Source organism: Carcharhinus amblyrhynchos, chromosome 24, assembly GCF_965287045.1.
Source record: "Carcharhinus amblyrhynchos chromosome 24, sCarAmb.v2.hapA, whole genome shotgun sequence".
Classification (NCBI taxonomy): Eukaryota; Metazoa; Chordata; class Chondrichthyes; order Carcharhiniformes; family Carcharhinidae; genus Carcharhinus; species Carcharhinus amblyrhynchos.
The window spans coordinates 7,449,510-7,468,656 of NC_137347.1; the positions used below are offsets into that span (position 1 = coordinate 7,449,510).

General features: G+C 40.9%; 1 protein-coding gene across 2 annotated transcripts in view; it reads left to right on the forward strand.

Moving 5' to 3' along the window:
* mtf1 (metal-regulatory transcription factor 1) overlaps window positions 1–19,147 on the forward strand; it is a 90,062-nt gene that overhangs the window by 37,526 nt on the left and 33,389 nt on the right. For both annotated transcript variants that reach the window (XM_080211676.1, XM_080211677.1), the window contains exon 4: window positions 11,019–11,150. In XM_080211676.1, coding sequence (XP_080067802.1) covers window positions 11,019–11,150 — 132 coding nt within the window. The remainder of the gene's footprint in view (window positions 1–11,018; window positions 11,151–19,147) is intronic.

A 19,147-nucleotide genomic window follows, 5' to 3' on the forward strand; every position in this document is an offset into this window, starting at 1 on the left:
TCTGACTTCACTGTTTATGCACTGCTAAGTGCCTCATGGTTCACTGATAGTCACAATTCCATGAATTCCATTCAGTCACCATTTAATAGCCTTTCCAATTTCCACCAGCATTCCTGAAAAATGAGATATTTACGTTAGTCAGGTTTGACTTGATCTATTACTATTTACCAGCCTTGAATTGGGTAAGAGTTCTTTGCAGAGCTTTTTGATTGTTTTGGGTTATTAGTTTTGAATTGGTTTCTTATTTTGGTTGCCTTGTTAATCCATGGGGTGTTTCAAATGTGGATATGTTGCTATTTGTTGTTTCATATTTTATTCCTTATTCTGAGTTGTGCATTTTCCCTGTTTGTCTTGTACAACTTAAATTTGTGTGAGGGACTAGTGTTGAGCTATTCCATAATCCTGTTCTCATCAGGTCAGCAAGTTAGTCTGGTGCCAAGGGCAAGAGATACATGTTCAGTGATTCACTGAAATCATGGAGTTGGACAGGTCTTTTGTTCGCGTATGGAAAGCTTACTGAAGCAGATAATAACAAACAGGCTATTCAGCCCAACTCATCCATGACTGTGATTACCCATCAAGCAAGCCAAGAGAATCATAAAAACTTGTAGCACACAGAGACCATTCAACCCATTGTGCCTGTGTTAACGCTTGGAAAGAGCAACGTCACTTAGCCCCATGCCCTCACTTTTATTCTGCAATTCAGTTATATCCCTTATGCTCAGTACTTTTACAGCGTCCTTTTTTAGAATTGATTTTGGAATCTACTTCCTTCCACCTTTTTCAAGTGGAACGTTCATACTTCTGACAATTGTGGAAAAAAATTCCCCTCAACTTCTTTCTGATATTCCAATAATTTTTGAATATCTAACCTCTGACACATGAATCAATAGGATTTTTAAAAGATTTTGTATTCCTCTATTTACAGCCACCTTATTACACATTCATAACATGATTGATTGAGCTTAAACAAATCCATGCTAGCTTGTCTTGATTAATTCCATATCTTTGCAAATGAAAGTTTATTTTCTCTGATTTGCTGGAGGGAAGTTGGATACTCGTTAAGGCTGATTTGGTGTATAGCTTTTGGCTTATCCCCCTCCTTTTGAGTAGTGATATAACATTAGCAATCCTCTGGTACTATTCTATCCATGAATGAGAATTGAAAGATTGTAATCAAGGCCTCTGTTATTTCTACCATTGTTTTCCTAATAATGTAGGATGCGTTCCATTTGGACCTAATTGCAACCAACTCCTGTATCACAATGTTCTCTACCTTTATCCACCTATCCAGTCTAATCTTAAACCTTAATATATTCCATGTCTGGCTTTCATGTCTCAAGAAAATTATACATGCTCTTGTCTCTAATCTCTTCAATTAAATCTTGTATCCATGACCTTTCAACTGCTTTCAACCACCCAGCATTGGTTCACTTGTTCAGCTCTCAAATTGTTGGTTTTTAAAACTCTGCAATGCTTCTCCCTTTTGATTCCTTTATTTTCAGTTTGCATTTTTTTCATTCATTTAACAGCTTTTTGATCTTGGAAAATAGTGTTTTGATAAATCACTGGATTGATCTCCACATTAAAAACTGCATCCTTGCCTGATCAGCAGCTGCAATCTTATAGCACGATCAAAAGGATTTTATTTGAAGATGTACCTATAGTGGCACAGTGGTTGGCACTGCTGCATCCCAGCGCCAGAGACCTGGGTTCAATTCCCAACTTAGGTCACGGTCTGTCTGTGCAAAGTCTGCACGTTCTCCCTGGGTCTGCGTGGGTTTCCTCTGGATGCTCTGGTTTTCTCCCAGAGTCTGAAAGACGTGCTGGTTAGGCACATTGACCCTGCTAAATTTTCCCTGTGTACCTCAACAGGTGCCAGAGTGTGGCGACTAGAGAAGTTTCACAGTAACTTCATTGCAGTGTTAATGTAAGCCTCCTTGTGACACTAATAAGTAAACTAATCCTGCTGTGTGGATTTCAAATACTAGTCCGCAGTACCACAGCAATCTGTTGGTTTAAAAACTGGAAATTTTAATTCCGCTATCCCCAATCCTGTTTAAAATACATCGTCTTGATATGGGGGAAACTAGATGGATTAGCTTCCCTGTCAATCGTGTAAGCTTCTCTTATCTGTGCCCTATCAAATACAAAAGCAATGTCAGCCCTAGTGCAACTGTAAAGTCATTGTGTACTTAATTGCGATAGGATCCTTTCGCTAGTAACTGCGCTTTCAGGTCTTAATTGCTGGTCTGCCCTTGTGCATTCTTAACATTCAAATTTTTTGAATGCAGATATTTTGAACTAACTTTTAATTTGGCGCAACATTAAAAATGTTCTGTGGTTGCATAATTTTTTCCCCTATGAGAAATGTCATTGTACTGCTTGGAGTGGAAGAAAAAAAGCACATTTCAAGGCTTTATTTGCTAAAGCTGGATCTAAAACTTTGACTTCAGAATATCTATTTTTGCCACCACTCTATATTCCTAACTGGTTCCAACAAGCAAGCAAGTAGGAGGAGGAAACAAGTTTGTTTTTCATGACAGCAGGTCAAGTTGTCATTCAGTTGGAGGTCTGATTGTAGTATTCTAGTTGCATTAAATGAACAAGGGAATTAACAAATGGTTGGCACAGTGAGTCCCTGTCTCTGACCATGTGGAGTTGGATATTGATAAACTTTATCATCTTTCTCAAAGGTTATAAAACTGGTGCGATCTGTTTGTTGTTACTGTGATTTGCAGGGTGCTGAAAAGATAGTTTGAAGCAGCTTGTGATTTTAAATCCATTAAGCTGCTCTGCATCACCACATGAACTAAGAAGAAATGTTCTTGTACTTGACAATCTTGCAACCAAAGATACATGCTTGATGACAAATATGTGCTGCACTGTGGGGTGAATTAGAGCACCAAGTGTAACTTTCAATAAAATGCTCTGCTTATTGAGGGAAGCTTATCTTTCATTGTTTTGGTGAAATTCAAACACACAGCAAGCAGCTGCTATAATGCTCACTCAACTTGAGTGATAAAGATTCCAATGCGAAAAAGACTTCGTAGCAACTTATAGAATGTAATATTCAAACAGTCATTTGCTAGTACTGAACTTGAATCTTGTTCTAAAAGTTTGTTTATTAGTCAAGTAAGGCTTACATTAACACTGCAATGAATTTATTGTGAAATTCTCCTAGTCTCCTCAGTCCGGTGCTTGTTTGGGTTAATGCACCTAACCAGCGCATCTTTCAGACTGTGGGAGGAAACCAGAGCACCCAGAGGAAACCCACACAGACGGCGACCCAAGCCGGGAATCGAACCTAAGACCAAAGAATAAGAATAGATTTTCTTCAATACTGCTGCTTCTGGGAGACCATGCTAGTTGATGGTTCTTTTTCCACTAAGTCTGAAGATTGTGGGTTCAACTCCCACTCCAGAGACCTGACCATAAAACCTAGGTTGATGCCAGTTGAGCATGAAGGAAATTGTGAAAAAGTAGCATCATCTGATGAGACATTAAATCTGGCTTTCAGATGTACATAAAAAATCCTACGGTACTGTTTTGAAAAGAATTAAGTTCTTTCTGTGTCCTGACTAATAATTATCCCTGGAACAACATTAAAACACAGTAAAAAGTCTGACAACACCAGGTTTTAGTCCAACCGATTTATTTGATAGTAAACTCACTAGCTTTCGAGGGGATTCCATTCACCTGAAGAGAAGAGGGAATCCCCTCGAAAGCTAGTTTACTATCAAATAAATCGGTTGGACTAAAACCTGGTGTTTTCAGGCTTTTTACTGTTTTACCCCAGTCCAACGCCAGCATATCCACATCATGCCAACATTAAAAGTCAAATCTGGTCATTTGTATTTCTATTTATGGGATTGTACTGCATGCAAATTAGCTGCTGTGCTTTCCACATGACACCGCTGACCATACATAGTACTCTAGACCATCCTGAGGTTGTACAATGATATAAATGCAAGACTGTTATTTTCTTTGCATTAGACAATAGCGATAAAACAATGGAATTGTGAGACACAAGCAGTCACTGGTTAGCCAGTGACCGGAGAGAACAGACAAGTTAACATTCCTGCCGTAACTTTCTGTACAAATGCCTTTATTTTTAAAAAAGTCCCGTCATGTGATTGATGATTGCTAGGCCAGCATTTGTTGCCCTTGAGAAGGTGATGGGGATGAGCTGCCACCTTGAACCGCTGCAGTCCCTGAGGTGTCGTTGCATCCAGTGCTGTTAGTGAGGGAGTCCCAGGATTTTGACTTAGCTACAGTGAAGGAATGGTGATATATTTCCAAGTCAGGATGGTGAATGACTTGGGGGAACTCCAGACATCTGCTGATCTTGTCCTCGGTTGTGGGTTTGGAAGGTGCTGCCTAAGAAACCTTGGTGAGTTCCTGCATTGCATCTTGATCATACACGCTTGTGCCACTGTTTGTCAGTGGTGGAGAGGGATTGAATGTTTTAGAATGGATAACAACCAAGCTGGCTGCTTTATCCTGGATGGTGTCAAGCTTCTTGGAGCTGCACTCATCCAGGTATGTGGAATGCATTCTATCACACTCCTGACTTGTGCCTTGTAGATGGTAAACAGGCTTTTGGGAGTTGCTTGCTGCAGGATTCCTGACTTTTGACCTGCTCTTGTAGCCACAGTATTTGTCTGGTCCAGTTCAGTTCATTTTGATCCAGTCTGGTTGCTAGTGTATCAAATGTCTTTTGAAAGTCCAGATACACTACATCAACAGCATTATCCTCATTGACCCTTTGTTTCCTCTTCAGAAAACTCCAAGTTAGTTAAAACGTGGTTTCCCCTTTAAAATTCCTAATCACATCACAATGTTCTATATGACTATTACTTATATCTTGAATAATTGTTTCTAGAATTTTCGACACCACTAAAGTTAAACTGGTTTGTAATTGTAAGCTTATCTGTACAACTCTTTTTGATCAAGCAGACTGTCTACATTTCTCATCCTCTGGAACTTTCCCTGTGTCAAGGGAAAGCAAAAGTTATGGTCAGTGTCCCCTGCAATTTCTACTTTTATTCCTTCCACGTCAGTGAATGCGTCGCATGCCTTGTCAACTTCAAGCACAGTCTATCGAATGCTTCATGTTTGAATTTTGAACCCTTCTGTTGACAGTTTACTGTCCTATCACTATGGCCTGGATGGTGTCCCCTTCTTGGTAAAGACAGGTGCAAAGTGTTAAATTTAAGATCTCAGCCATACCCCTGCCTCTGTGTATAAATTACCTTTTGAGTCCCTAATCAGCCCTTCTCTTTTTGCCATCCATATACTATTTAAAGGCCTACAGAAAATTCCCCTTCATGTTGGCTGCCAATCTCTTCTCATAATCTTGCATTTCTGCATCAGTCCTAATGAACAGTTGCACCTGAAATGTTAACTTGTCTGTGTTCTTCATAAGTAAAAAGTCTGACAACACCAGGTTTAAGTCCAACCAATTTATTTGATAGTACACTCGCTAGTACACTTTTTACTGTGTTTACCCCAGTCCAACGCCGGCATATCCACATCATTCTTCATATGTAACTGGCTATTGTTTTTCCACATTTTCTATTTTGATTTCTAGTCTTTGCAGTGTTTGTTCAAAGGCTTTGGTCATGTTAATCAGTTTATTGCATATGTACTGCTTTCAAAACCTTGGGTCAGCCTGCGCGTATTTTTCTGTGTTAGTCACATGATCAGAGCTTAGCAATGAAGACTTGGTTTATAACAAGTGGTAAGAATTTGTCACATGATCTCTAGACTCATCTTTGGTATGTGCATGTATACATTCTCGGCTCCCTTTGGTAAAATGGTAAAGAAAGCAAACGAGAGTTGAGTGTTATGTTTGATTACTGAAGGATAAATTTTTAAGTACACAGATGACTAATGTTTACTTGCATTGCGTACAAGATATTTTCCACTAAAGTTACTTGAGCTGTCACTGTTTGTAATCACGCTTATGGTTGATTAGCAGTTTATGCTGAATATGCGCAGAACACAGCCACGCAAGCGGCTATAAACATTTGTTGCTCAACTTAGTTCCATGTCCAAGCAGCAGTGTAATTGTTTATTAGTTAGCCTTCAGTATTGTGAAGTTTTATGTTTGTCTTTTGAAAGTATTGTTTTAAACCCTCCATTTATTTTTATATTGAACGGAGCGTTGCTTGTTTAAATAGCAGATACACAGTCACTCAGTCACACCTGCTCACTTTGTATCTCCAATTATCTTAGCTACTGACTTAAACTGCTGCATCTACGCATTGATTTTTTTTGACTCATGTTTTGAACTCATTTCGGAGGAAAAAAGCTAGCCCCAGCTGTGATGCTATCACTTCCTTATAGACGTTTGCATCAAAAAAAATCCCTCTTCCTTTTAGATAAAATGAAAAGTACATTAATATTGCCAAGTTTCCATTTTCTTTTTTAAATCAGAATGATTACAGCACAGAAGGCAATTCAATCTGTCATGTCTGCTGGCTCTCTGAAGGAGCAGTTCACTTAGTAGCACTTCTGTCTTCTCCCCATAGCCCTGCGCATTGTTCCTTTTCAGATTATTATTCCATTACCTCTGGAATGCCTTGATTTAACTACTTTCACCTAACAAAAGAAGTTTTTCCTCATGCTGCCATGATTTTTTTTTGCTAATGACCTTCTGTGCTGTCTAGTTTTTGATATTTCCACAAATGAGAACCGTTTCTCCCTATCTTCTCTGTTCTGATCCTCTGATTTTGAATACCTCTATTAAATCTCCTCCAACCTTCTCCAGGGACAGCAGTCCCAAATTCTCCAATCTGTGTAATTGAAGTTCCTCAGCCATAGAACCATGCTCCTCAATCTTTTTGTACTCCCTCTAATACCTTCTCATCTTTCCTAAAGTGCAGTGCCCAGAACTGGATGCAGTACTTCAGTAAAGGCTACACCAGTGCTTTATGTATGCTTTTAGTACTCTATCTGCTAATTGATGCAGCCAAAGGCATCTTATTCACCACTTTTTCAACCTGTTCTGTCACCTTCAATGATTTATGCTCATATATCCACATGTCCCTTTGCTCCTTTTACCCCATTTAGAATTATTATATCCTTTTAGATTGTTTCTTCCTACCAAAATTAATCACTTTACAATTCTCTGCACTAACTTTTATCTGCACTTATCCATTCATTCCACCAATCTAAAGTTCTACACTATCGCCCATACAGTTCACAAAACTTAACTTTGCTATTATCCAATGATAAAATTGCGTCCTGTACAACGGGATGAATATAACAACAACCCCTTAGGGAAATCCACTATAAACCTTACAGTCCAAAAACCAAAGATTATCTTGTATAAAATTTAATTTGCAGTAATTGAAGAATTTATGCATTCAACCTTAAGTATAGAACTAGCAACTTAGAATATCTTAATGTTAAGACATAAGGTGTTTCACAGGGTAATAAACCATATGAGATATTGGGTCAGGTAAGCAAAATGTGGCGGGGGGGTGGGTGGGGGGGAGAACAGGATGGGGACAAGGAGATGTGTTTTAAGGAGGGGAGGGAGATATTCAGGTAAAGAATTGTAGGATTTGGGGCATTAGCAACTGAAGCACAGCTACTAAAAGTGAGTAATATAAAATCTGGGATGTACTAAGCCAGAATCGGAGCAGAGCCACAATCTTGAAGGCTTTTAGGCCTGGAGGAGGCAACAGAGGCAAGAACATAATCTACTAATGACTTGGATGTAGGGATAGTAGATACCGTAACTAAATTTGCAGATAACACTAAAATAGTTGGGATGGTGAATTGCAATAATTAAAAGAAATTTACAATGGATATGGATCGTTTACCTGAACAGGATAAAATTTGACAGATGGAGTTTAAAATGGTTAAGGGTGAGATTATCTGTTTTGGTTTAGGTCTCTACTCCCTGGAGTTTAGAAGAATGAGAGGAGATCTAATTGAAGTGTACAAGATGGTAAGAGGGATTGACAAAGTAGATGTGAAGAGGATGTATCCTCTTGTAGGGTAATCTAGAACAAGAAGACATTGAGACGTATAAGATGTTGAATGGGATGGATAGGGTAGAGGTGGAGAGGCTCTTCCCGCTCAAAGGACAGGAGGAATAGGGGGCACAGCCTCAGGATGGGTGGGGGGGGGGTTTTTAGAACGGAGTTGAGGAGGAACTCCTTCACTCAAAGGGTGGTGAATCTCTGTAATTCTCTGCCCGTTGAAGTGGTGGGGGCTGCCTCACTCAATATTTTTAAGACGCGGGTTGATAGGTTTTTGATCGGCAAGGGGATTAAGGGTTATGGGGAGAAAGCGGGAATGTGGAACTGAGCCACGACAGATCAGCCATGATCTTACTGAATGGCGGGGCAGGCTCGAGGGGCTTGATGGCCTACTCCTCCTATTTCGTATGTTCTTATGTTTTAAATCTGATACCCCTTATCCTAAAACTGAGATGAGAAATTACTTTGATTAAAGGATCATGAGTCTGTGGAATTCACTACCCCAGAACACGGTGGAGGCTGGGACCTAAATTTTAAGGAAGAGGTGGGAAGATTTTTATCTAGTAAGGGTTTGAAGGGCTATGGTGAATGGGTAGGTAAGTGGAGTTGAGGCCAAGATTTCATTATTGTATTAAATGCTGGAGCTGAAGGGCTGAATTGCCTACTCTTGCTCCGAGTTCTTATTTTTACGAGAGATTAAATCAAGGAATGGAATTTTAATCTGAGAATTTTCTGGACCAGGATTTATTATAGAGTAGCACGCACTGGAGTGATAAATGAATTGAACATGGTGAGAGTTAGGACATGGGCTACAGAATTTTGGATGAGCTCAAGTTTATGAATGGTGAAAGATGGGAGAGTGACAAGGAGAGCATTGGAATAATAAAGCCAAAAGGTAATGAAGACATGCATCAGGAGATCTGCTGAGGCCAGGATGGAATTAGCCAGTGCTAGGGAGGAAGAATTAGGCTAACTTGATGGTGGAGCATATTATGGCCAGAAGGTATTCAACTTGATATTTCAGGGTGAGGGAATGGAGCCAGTGGCTAGGGAACAGAGTTTATGATGAGACCAAAGACTGGTTTTGTCTTCCTAGTATTTAGTTTGAAGGAAATTTCTACTCACCTAGTACTGGATGGTAGAGAATCAGTTTGAAAAGAGTTTAAATAGACTATTAAAAAGTCGTCATTATTATGTTTCTGATTTATTGGTTATCTGATTTAAAACAATTTGAGTAACCTGATTAATTGTTTTATAAACATAAACTGAAAGACCCTTTTTGCTTGAATGAAAATGTGTTGTGTGAAGAGGACAGGGGTGTTGGAGGTATGAAGAGTGGACCAGTATATCGTGGTGGGGAGTCCCTTCAGAGTGCTGAAAGGGGTTGGGAGGGGATTGTTAATGGCATCATGCTGGAGATGGCAAAATGGCAATGGATGATCCCTTTAATACAAAGGGTGCTGGCGTAGAAGATGAGGACAAGAGGAACCCTATTGTGGTTCTGGGAAGGTGGAAAAGGGGTGAGAACAGAATTTGAATGAACACATTTGAGGTCCTTGTCAGTATGAACTTGAATGCTTTTGATGTCATTGTCAGTCACAGTTGGAGAGTCATTGAGGAATAAATTGATTTATAGTAAATATAAGAACATAAGAACGTAAGAAATAAGAACATGAGAAATAGGAGCAGGAGTAGGCCAACTAGCCCTTCGAGCCTGCCCCGCCGTTCAATAAGGTCATGGTTGATCTGTCTTGGCTCAGTTCCACATTCCCGCCCTCTCCCCATAACCCTTAATCCCCTCTCTTATCAAAAACTCATCAACCCGCGTCTTAAAAATATTTAGCGAGGTAGCCTCCACCACTTCAACGGGCAGAGAATTCCAGAGATTCACCACCCTTTGAGTGAAGAAGTTCCTCCTCAACTCCGTTCTAAACCGCCCCCCCTTTATCTTGAGGCTGTGCCCCCTAGTCCTACTGTCCTTTCTGAGCGGGAAGAGTCTCTCCACCTCTATCCTATCCATCCCATTCATCATCTTATATGTCTCAATGAGATCTCCCCTCATTCTTCTAAACTCTAACGAGTACAAGCCTAGTTTATTCAGCCTCTCCTCATAGCTCAACCCCCTCAACTCCGGCATCAGCCTAGTAAACCTCCTCTGCACTCCCTCCAAGGCCAAAATATCCTTGCGTAAGTATGGCGCCCACACAGTACTCCAGCTGCGGCCTCACCAATGCCTTATACAGCCGCAGCAAGACCTCCCTACTTTTATATTCAATCCCCCTCGCGATGAACGCCAGCATCCCATTAGCCTTCCTGACCACCTGCAAGCTGGGCTTTTGCGTATCCTCAGAAATTGAGACAAGGAAGTAGAGAACTGGGGGACCACATGAGAAGGGTGGAAATTGGAAGAAAAATCAATTGAAATTTTCAAGTTTGGGGCATGAGCAGGAAACTATTGATAGTCATCGGAAAAAGGTGAGGGGTGGGGGCCAGAATAGGACTGGAAAAAAAATGTTCCACAAACCCACGAAAAGATAGGCCCCCTCAGCACAGGAGTGAAGTTAATGGAAAAGTTTTGTATGTGAAAACCAGTTCAGCTCAGTAGGTGGTGATGGCTGGAGACATTTGGAGCTTCTGAAGAAATGGCAAGCTCTCCCATAGCCCTGGTAAGGGAGGGAGGTGTAGGGGGATCAGGGTCTAAAAATAGTTGAAGTGATGAACAGCATTCTGTTTCTCTTTCCAAACATGTTGCCGGACCCCCTGAGTATTTCCAACATTTTCTGTTTCTATTTGATTGCTGGCATGCATAGTATTTCACTTTTGTGAACGTATCCAAATTTTTTTTGATTTGCGATGTTTGATGCTACTCTGCTTCAAGTGATGTTCTCCTGAAGATAAATTCTTTGACAGCACTTCCATGTAGAATATGGTTTAGGAATTGTTAATGTATCATACATTAAGTTGTCAACTTTGTATTATCCACTCTAGTAGTAACTGCCTTAATTTCCATTTCATTTCCAGGCTGAAAGCCCATCAGAGGCTTCACACAGGGAAAACATTTAACTGTGAATCAGAAGGCTGCACTAAGTACTTTACTACACTCAGTGACCTGAGGAAGCATGTCCGGACGCATACAGGAGAGAAGCCATTTAGGTAAAAGCTTTCGACACTGCCACGGTTGGTCTATAAAGCTGATAATTTGTATGCATCATCAATCAGCATGCAATGCTACACTGGAAAATATCTGATGTAATTTTTTGGGGGATTTCAACATGTAACAGTGACTATTATTTATTCCACTGTCAACTCACTACAAATACAAATATTACGTATATTTTCAAACCAGGAATAAAACAATTTTAAAGGGTTAGATGTTGACATGGCTTGGGTAAAAAATTTTCAAGTAAACTTAGAGCTTGCTCCTTTTGTAGTCTGTTTTTTGAGGAATTTAAACAGTAATTTTCTGGAGTTGGAGGGGAGTTAGTAACTCTGATTTCCGAATAATAGTGTACTATATGCTGCACATAATGGCAGAAGTTAATATATACGTTGTTACATTGAGCACTGAGCTTGTTTTGGGAATGTACTTGAACCATTTTCAAATAAAGCCATAGGGCCTATTCTATTTAGACCAAGCATGTAATTGTTTACCCCAAGGCCAATGTTAAATCTTTGTGTGAAATGAAATGTTTTAAATAATGAGTTGCTCATCACTTTAGCACTAGCTTAGATTTCTCTTCCTTCCAGTACAAAATAGTTTATGTCCTATTTTGCATGCTTCCATATGAGACATTTCTTTTGTCTTTGAACCGCAGGGACAATAGTACACTGCCAAAATTATCAAATGAGTTGAGGCTTGCAGATTAGGGTGATAATAGTTTTAACTTTGCATAGCTGAGGATTCTAGAATTGTAACATTCTGACAACTTGTAGATAACATTCAACTGACTGACTGACTTTGATAAGTGCAGTGTTCATTGCTTCCACATAACCAAATTTAAAAGATTCAGCGCAAAGTGCTGGGGCCTCAGCTATTTACCATTTATATAGATGATCTGGAGGAGGGAACCGAGTGTAGGGTGTCGAAATTTGCTGATGACACCAAGATTGGGGGAAAGGCAAATTGTGTGGAGGGTGTGGAGAGTCTGCAGAAGGATCTAGATAGGCTGGGCGAATGGGCCAGGAAATGGCAAATGGAATTTAATGTTGGCAAGTGTGAGGTGGTCCACTTTGGTAGGAAGAATGGTAGGAAGGACTATTACTTACGTGGCGAAAAACTGCAGCAGGCGACGGTGCAGAGGGACCTCGGGGTCCTTGTGCATGAGTCGCAAAAACCCAGCCTGCAGGTGCAGCAGGTGGTCAGGAAGGCGAATGGGATGCTGGCCTTCATAGCGAGGGGGATTGAATATAAAAGTAGGGAGGTCTTGCTGCAGCTGTATAGGGCATTGGTGAGGCCACAGCTGGAGTACTGTGTGCAGTTTTGGGCGCCGCACCTGCGCAAGGATATTTTGGCCTTGGAGGGAGTGCAGAGGAGGTTTACTAGGCTGATACCGGAGTTGAGGGGGTTGAGCTATGAGGAGAGGCTGAATAAACTAGGCTTGTACTCGTTAGAGTTTAGAAGAATGAGGGGAGATCTCATTGAGACGTATAAGATGATGAATGGGATGGATAGGATAGAGGTGGAAAGACTCTTCCCGCTCAAAAAAGACAGTAGGACTAGGGGGCACAGCCTCAAGATAAAGGGAGGGCGGTTCAGAACGGAGTTGAGGAGGAACTTCTTCACTCAAAGGGTGGTGAATCTCTGGAATTCTCTGCCCGTTGAAGTGGTGGAGGCTGCCTCGCTAAATATTTTTAAGAAGCGGGTTGATGGGTTTTTGATAAGAGAGGGGATTAAGGGTTATGGGGAGAGGGCGGGAAAGTGGAACTGAGCCACGACAGATCAGCCATGATCTTATTGAATGGCGGGGCAGGCTCGAGGGGCCAGATGGCCTACTCCTGCTCCTATTTCTTATGTTCTTATGTTCTTAAGTCCTTCTGTACTCCATTCAGCCAAACCTAGTGCTAGGTCCTCAATTGAAGTATTTACTCTCTTCCTTTTGCCCCATCATCTCCCTATAGTTTTAAATACTTTTCCTGTTCTTATTCTAAATGTTTGCTTCTACCTCAAAAGGCAACTATGTTAAACCATTTCTAATAATCCTTTGAATGAAAGAGATTTTTCTAGACTCCCACTCCTTGCAGTGACGGTCTTGCTGTTTATTGCCAGACTGGCAATGAGCATAAGTTCCACTGTCCATTTGCTCAACATAGAAACAGGAATCAGCCAATTATGGAGAAAGTGTTCCACACTTCTATCAGCCAAGATCCTCTGGTCCTGTGTCAGCAGGCAACAAGAGCCTGGCACCTTGCTGCTCTATTGCAGTTTATTTTACTCCAGCCCAGGTGATGCAGTGCTCTTGAAGGTCCTCCTTTAAAAGTACGTGGTCAGATTATCTGTGTGTGAAGAAGACTATTATTTGCAAATATTTGTCAAAGAAATTTTATCAGCTATCCATGTAATTATGTCTATTCCAGTTTAAAAAAAGGTGGGGGGGGGAGCAGGTAACACCTGTTTTAATCCTTTTTCATAACAATCCCTCATTCATGATCTCATTTTTGTCATTGTTTTGCTGCATCCTTTTCATGACTCCATCGCCTTAGTGTAACAAACTGGAGCGTCCTTGCGTTTATTCCTACGGATTACCTATTCCTTCAGCTCAGTACATTTTATCCTTGCTTTATATTTAGTGATGTATAATATTTTGAATCCTAATTGTCTTTTAGATGGCCTTTTTTAATTGTGCTAAGGAACTGCACAGCTGAGTCTAATTCTGTCATTGCAAATGTCCACGTGCACTCTCGGGAGCAGTTGCATGCTGGTGCTTGATATCATTAGGATGTGAGCAGTGTTTACCAACTCTAACTTGTGGCTCAGTCGGTAACACTCTCTTCTGTCATTCAGAAGATTATGGATTCAAGACCTACTCGCAAAAACTTGAACACAAAATCTTGTATGACTCTCAATGCAGTACTGAGGGAACACTGATGGCCATAGGTTCCATCCCACTTAAACTTTGTCTTCCCTCTTGGGTAGATGTAAAAACTCTTGATACAATTGTAAAGAAGAACGTAAGAACATAAGAAATAGGAGCAGGAGTAGGCCATCTAGCCCTTCGAGCCTGCCCCGCCATTCAGTAAGATCACGGCTGATCTGTCGTGGCTCAGTTCCACATTTCCGCCCTCTCCCCATAACCCTTAATCCCCTCTCTTATCAAAAACCCATCAACCCGCGTCTTAAAAATATTTAGCGAGGTAGCCTCCACCACTTCAACGGGCAGAGAATTCCAGAGATTCACCACCCTTTGAGTGAAGAAGTTCCTCCTCAACTCCGTTCTAAACCGCCCCCCCTTTATCTTGAGGCTGTGCCCCCTAGTCCTACTATCCTTTCTGAGCAGGAAGAGTCTCTCCACCTCTATCCTATCCATCCCATTCATCATCTTATACGTCTCAATGAGATCTCCCCTCATTCTTCTAAACTCTAACGAGTACAAGCCTAATTTATTCAGCCTCTCCTCATAGCTCAACCCCCTCAACTCCGGCATCAGCCTAGTAAACCTCCTCTGCACTCCCTCCAAGGCCAAAATATCCTTGCGTAAGTACGGCGCCCAAAATTGCACACAGTACTCCAGCTGCGGCCTCACCAATGCCCTATATAGCCGCAGCAAGACCTCCCTACTTTTATATTCAATCCCCCTCGCTATGAAGGCCAGCATCCCATTCGCCTTCCTGACCACCTGCAAGCTGGGTTTTTGTGACTCATGCACAAGGACCCCGAGGTCCCTCTGCACCGTCGCCTGCTGCAGTTTTTCGCCACGTAAGTAATAACCCTTCCTACCGTTATTCCTACCAAAGTGGACCACCTTGCATTTGCCAACATTAAATTCCATTTGCCATTTCCTGGCCCATTCGTCCAGCCTATCTAGATCCTTCTGCAGACTCTCCACACCCTCCGCACAATTTGCCGTTCCACCAATCTTGGTGTCATCAGCAAATTTCGACACCCTACACTCGGTTCCCTCCTCCAGATCATCTATATAAATGGTAAATAGCTGAGTCCCCAGCACCGACCCCTGGGGCACTCCACTAGTCACCATCCGCCAATCCGAATAGCAGAAGCAAGGGTGTTCTGCCCAGTGTGCAAGCCAATGTTAATCCCTTATAATTTTCTTCCTGCCCTTCTCTTAGGGCAGAAGTTGTTTCATTTTTCGGTTACTTTTGCAAATTCCGGGGCATGGTTGCATTGTTATTAAATGAAATGAAGCCCAAATTCCAGCTTTAATAGGTTGGCGCTCAGGGTTTGAAAGCTTTGTTGGAACATAGTTGAGACGATATTGCATTCACTCTAACAAAACAACTCTCAAATTTTATATTGTACCAGCTGAAGTAGACTTAGCGTGAATCAGTTTGAGATTTGATTCCCTGTGACGCAAATTAAATACAGCACAGATGGGACTATTCCCATTTCTGACATTTCACATTACTTTGTTCAGCGCAGCTGCTATTTTGTTTGCCTGCATGACAAGGCACCAGATTAGTAATCCTGTTTTTCAATACAAGCAAATAACTAGAGGCACAAATTGCTGCATTTCAAATGCTTCATTTGTCAAATCTGGGTGGGGCAGTTAAAGATGGACCCTCATTTAAATGGTGCTTTTTGCAACCTCCCAATGTCCAAAATTGCTCCCTAGCTATTTTAACTTTCTTTGAAATGTAGTCACTGTTGTAATGTGACAGGCACCATAGTCAGTTTGCACACAGTAAAATCCTACAAACAAAGACAAAATAAATAACCAGATTTTAAAGTGTTGATTGAGGGATATATGCTGTAAGCACCAGGGGAAAAGACCCATGTTTTTTGTTTCAACGGCGATGTACCTTTTCTGTCCATCTGAGTGAACAAAAGTGCCTCATTTCAATGCCTTAAAACACAGGAGACCAAATTGAAGGCAACTTTCGCTTAAAACAAACTGATCATGTTACTCATATGGATGAGGACTGGTTATGAAGATCAGATTGGTGAAAAGATGTGAAGCAGGAAACGTGGAGCAAACTGGTTAACAACCATAGGTTATCAAAAAAACACCAAGAGCAAATACTGCAAGTGCTGGAAATACAACATGAACTGGAAGTGTTGGAAACGCTCCTTTAAATATGGAGGGGGTAGACAAGTTAATGTTTGTTTAATTATTCAGCAGAACTGACATAAAATAAAACAGGGCAAAGGTAAGGAAATTAACCAGTAGTGACATGAGGGATTTATTTTTTAATGCAGTGAGTGGCTAGGATCTGGAATGCATTGCCGAGTGTGGTGCAGTCAGGTTCAGAGGCTTTCAGGGAAAGTGGATCATTATGCAAGAATATTCGGGGTTATGGGGAATTGCTGCTTCAGTAAGCCAACGCAGATATGATATGTTTAATGGCTGCCTACTGAGCCATCATCATTCTTTTTGTAAAGTCAGAGTTCCACAGCACAGAGAGGCCCTTCGGCCCATCACATCTGCATTGGCCATTCCTATCCTAATCCCATTTTCCAGCCCTTGGTCAGTAGCCTCATTTGCTATGGCTTTTGGGTGTTCATCTAAATGCTGCTTGTATATTGTAAAGAGTCTCACCTCTACCACCATTTCAGGCAGTATTCCAGATTCCCACCACTGTCTGGATGAAAATATTTTTCTTCAAATCTCCTTTGTCTGTGCTCCCCTGCATATTGATGGTTAACATAGCCATAGGTTATCAAAAAAACACTAAGAGCAAATACTGCTAGTGCTGGAAATCCACTTAAACTTTGTCTTCCCTCTTGGGTAGATGTAGAAACTCTACCAAGGGGAGAAATTTCTTCCAATCTGCCCTATATGTCTTTCACAGTTCTACAACAAATACTAGGTGGGAATTTGCAATTCAAAAGCAAGAGAAATGATAGCAAATGAAGGTGGAGAATAAAAGAGACAAACAGAAATTAGTCAGAGAAATAGAACTTCATTCTTGACAAAGGGTTAAGTGAAATTTTAATTTCTGTTTTTGCCAGCCAGTGACCAACTGACCAAGTCCTTCCTGCCATGCTTGTTTTATGTCAGCCTTCCATCATTTACAGTTGCTTCATTTTGTTGCTTAATGTAAATAAAAACAAGAACCTCGGGATGCCCCAAAGCACTCTGCAGCCAATTAAGTACTTTCAAAATGTTGACACTAGTGTAATGTGACAATCATGACAGCTAATTTGCAAGTTCCCATAACAGCATTGTGATGATGACCAGAATCTATTTTTAGGCATTGATTAAGGGACAAATATTGTCCAGGACACTAGGAAGATCTCGTCTGTTGTTCTTTGATATACCATCTTAAGTTCTTTAACATTCACCCAAGAGGACGGATGTCTCATCCAAAAAATTAAAAACAATGGGAGGAAAACACAAGCTATCTACTTTTGCATTGATTTTAACACTGTTAACTCCAGCAGACTGATCTTGCATGACTGCTGATGGCAGCGAATAAATCCTGCTGCTTTTAACAAAAAATGTGCATTTGATGGCAATGTTACCCCAGAATGAAACACATGTAAAAGCAGCTAATGTATGTCAGCATTAACAGATAAGTACGTACGAAAATACAAGTTAGGAGTAAGCCACTCAGCCCCTTGAGCCTGCTGTTTTCATTGCATTGCTACTGACTCTGTAATGATCATGGTTACAGTCCACCATGATGTGGATATGCCGGCGTTGGACTGAGGTAAACACAGTAAAAAGTCTGACAACACCAGGTTTAAGTCCGACCAATTTATTTAATAGTATACTCACTAGCTTGAGGTTACTCTCTTCGTCAGGTGAATGGAGAGTTCTGGCCTCAGACAGAGCACATAAAGCACAGATGGTTTACAGATTACTGATTAGAATGCGAATCTTTACACCTCACCTGCTGTTCAAGTCTTAAAGTGGCTAACAATGCGAGTGGAAGGAGCTCCTTCTGGTGTTGTCAGACTTTTTACAGTCCACCAGCCAGACCTTAAATGTGTTGGGACTCCCATATTCAACAAACATTTTCTTTTGATATAATCCACTACCTGTTTCTCAACCACCTCTAGATCCATGTCAGGCATCAATCAAATAGAAAACTTCTCGATATCTTTTATGGTCGATCTGATTGTAACTTCAACCCCATATTCTGCCTATCCTGATAGCTTTTCATCCCCTTATTAATCAAGAATTTAACTTTTTCTGCCTTAAAAATTCAAAAAGAAAATCTCCTTCCACTGCCTTTTGAGGAACTGAGTTCCAAACACTCGTGACCCTCAAGTAAAAAAGTTCTCTTAATCTCTGCCTCAAATGAGCAACCCTTTATATTAAATGGTGACTCTAGTTTAGATTCTCCAAAATGAAACATCCTCTCCACATTCACCCTATCGATATTCTTCAGGATCTTAAAAGTTTTGATCGTCGCCTCTTGCTCATCTAAGCACTCATGGATATAAACCTAACCTTTCCAGTCTTTCCTCCTAAGAACAGGTGGGTTTTCTTCGTATTAGTCTAGTAATCCTCCTTTGAACTCCTCCTAATGCATTTGCATTTTTCTGTAAATATGGAGACCAATACTGTACCCAATACTACAGATGTGATCTCACCTTATACAACTGAAGGTAAACCTCCCCACTTTTGTAATCAATTCTCCTCACAATAAGTAACATTACCTTTCCAGATTACTTGCTGTACCTTTTACTTTTGTGATTCAGTAAGTATTTCAACATAAGCCAAAAAAAGGGAAAACTTATGAATGAGCTAGAGCAGAGGAGTTTAAAAACATCAATTAAAGTTATCACTCCTGATGACCAGCCAGAGAATTGTCAGGATGTTTCCATGTGAAATATCAGCTAACTCCATGTAGATTTAAGTTGAGGGCTGCTGTCTAAAGTAGTACTGGCCGTTGTATAGGCAGATGCCTCCAGGAGAGGAAAAGTAGCTGTTTGTTTCACCACTTTGTCTTGCAGCTGCCATCTTTTTGAGTACTGTTCTTGAGCAACAGCATGCACAGTTCACAGGGTGACATTCCAGTGCTTCCAA